Source organism: Triticum aestivum, chromosome 4A (genome assembly GCF_018294505.1).
Source record: "Triticum aestivum cultivar Chinese Spring chromosome 4A, IWGSC CS RefSeq v2.1, whole genome shotgun sequence".
Classification (NCBI taxonomy): Eukaryota; Viridiplantae; Streptophyta; class Magnoliopsida; order Poales; family Poaceae; genus Triticum; species Triticum aestivum.
In genome coordinates, this window is record NC_057803.1 from 46,561,629 (window position 1) to 46,563,514 (window position 1,886).

The 1,886-nt window shown below is 54.4% G+C and overlaps 1 protein-coding gene across 1 annotated transcript; it reads left to right on the forward strand.

Moving 5' to 3' along the window:
- The first annotated feature begins 898 nt into the window (after nt 1–898).
- LOC123085061 (uncharacterized) lies at nt 899–1,535 on the forward strand. The gene has a single exon (XM_044506633.1). It carries the CDS (start codon nt 1,120–1,122, stop codon nt 1,357–1,359), a length of 240 nt encoding a protein of 79 aa, XP_044362568.1. The 5' UTR covers nt 899–1,119; the 3' UTR covers nt 1,360–1,535.
- Nucleotides 1,536–1,886: the final 351 nt, after the last annotated feature.

The window sequence follows — 1,886 nt, forward strand, 5'->3', positions numbered from 1 at the left end:
CTCAGCCTGGCTCGCGAGAAACTGCCGATCCGAGCGTTTCCGGCGAGCCAGGCTTTGGGCTGCTTTTGAGAAGCGTGTGATGCAAACCCAACAGTAAAACCAGACAACCAAACATGCCTCTCCATTCTCACGCGGCCCTGATTGGGCTGAATGCAGGCAACCAAACACGCCCTGTGTGTCCCGAGGGCTCAGGGTCCATGGCCCCCGCGTGCCCTGAGTAGGGGTTTTGTCCCTCTGGACGGTGCGGGGTCTTCATCATTATTTTTTTTTTGCAAATAGGGGTCTTCATTATTTCATCATTCTATAAAAAGGTGCGATCCGATGGCCCACAGGGCGACCGATCTTGTGTTCGCCCGGTTGATCGACGGAGAGCATCACTTCAAAATCAGGGGGAAGTCCCTTAAAAAAATCAAGGGGGCAGGGGGAGGGGCGCGATTTTTTTATGGCGTGGTCCCCGCAGCCGCGTCGCTACGGACTCGGCTCCCCTGACGTACTGCAGGGTGCAGTTGGGTCACTGACAGGTGGGCCAACTTGCTTTCGGGCCCACCTGTCAGTGGCCCAACTGCACCCTGCAGTATGTCAGAGGAGCCTCGTCCCGTCGCTACTAGCATGGCTCCCGGAAGCGTCGTTTCGTTTTCAAGCATGTGAAAAAACCATCCAAAGCAATGAACGCGAGAAGGCAACAAAAGGCTCTACGAAGCGAACCGCCGACGCGTCTCTCCTGTATCAAGCACGGAAACCTAACGGACGCCAACCCAGGCCCAGCCCACGACACGGCAAATACCTAAAAACATTAATTATCAAAAAAAAATATAATCAATCAATACGGCCGGCCAGGTCAAGGAAAAAATTAAAATCCCCCCGTTTATTTCCTGCTATAAAAGGCCCGCCCCCGTCCTCCATAGCCTCCCCAAGCATGAGCTCCTCTCCCCCGCTCTCCTCCACCCCTCCCATGGCCGCCCCCAGCTCCTGGGCCTCCCCGTTCCACGAAAAGAGAGCTTAGCGCTGCCGAGCCCTCCGTCCTCTCCACTTCCCGGCTGCTTTCTCCGTCCGTCCGGTCGTCAATCTTCGTCGAGCAGAGAGAGGGAGGGAGGAGGTCGTCAGATTCGCGCGAGATCCATGGGGAAGTACGTGGAGCTGCTGGACATGGGGGTGCGCATCGCCGCGCGGTTCCACTCCCACTGCCCGCAGACGGCCCGCATGTACTACCACCCCCCCGCCTCCTCCTCCGCCGCCCCCGGCGCCGGCGACGGCGGCCGGATGGTGCCCGGAGAAGGCGCCGTGGCCATGGCCATGATGAAGAGGCAGCAGCGGGCCGCCATCGACGCCACGGAGATCATCCTCTACACCGTCGTCTAGGCCGGCCGGTTGCTGCTGCGCTCATCCGGATTTATCGTACCATTGAAGGGAGAGAGAGATGCTATCTTATTTTATTGTTACCTTTGTTTTATTTTCGAATCGAGGAGAGGGAAATGAAAGACGGGAGTGAATGTTCGATTGATTGAATGAATGGATTGAAGAATTCGCGAGTTAAATTCGTTTGATTTCCGATGCGTTTTTGCCATTCGTGTTGAAACCGTCCCCTTTCCGATATTTTTTCCGGCGTGATTGGGGGAGGCTGCTCACAGCAAGACCCTCTCCCTTTACTTTTACCTAAAGTTAGGAGCACTACAGATTTTTTTTCCCTTTAAAAGAAGACATGTTAAGGCAACGATTTTAAGTTAGGCCGGTTGCTGCTGTGGTCGGCTCATCCGGGTGCCTCGTTCATTCCGTGTTATTTTCGAAACATCTATTGAATGAATGGATTGAGGCATTTTCTTTTTCGTTGTTTTTAATCACCCTTTATTAGAAGAAAAAGGGCACAAGCGGCGCAATGGAACAGCAGA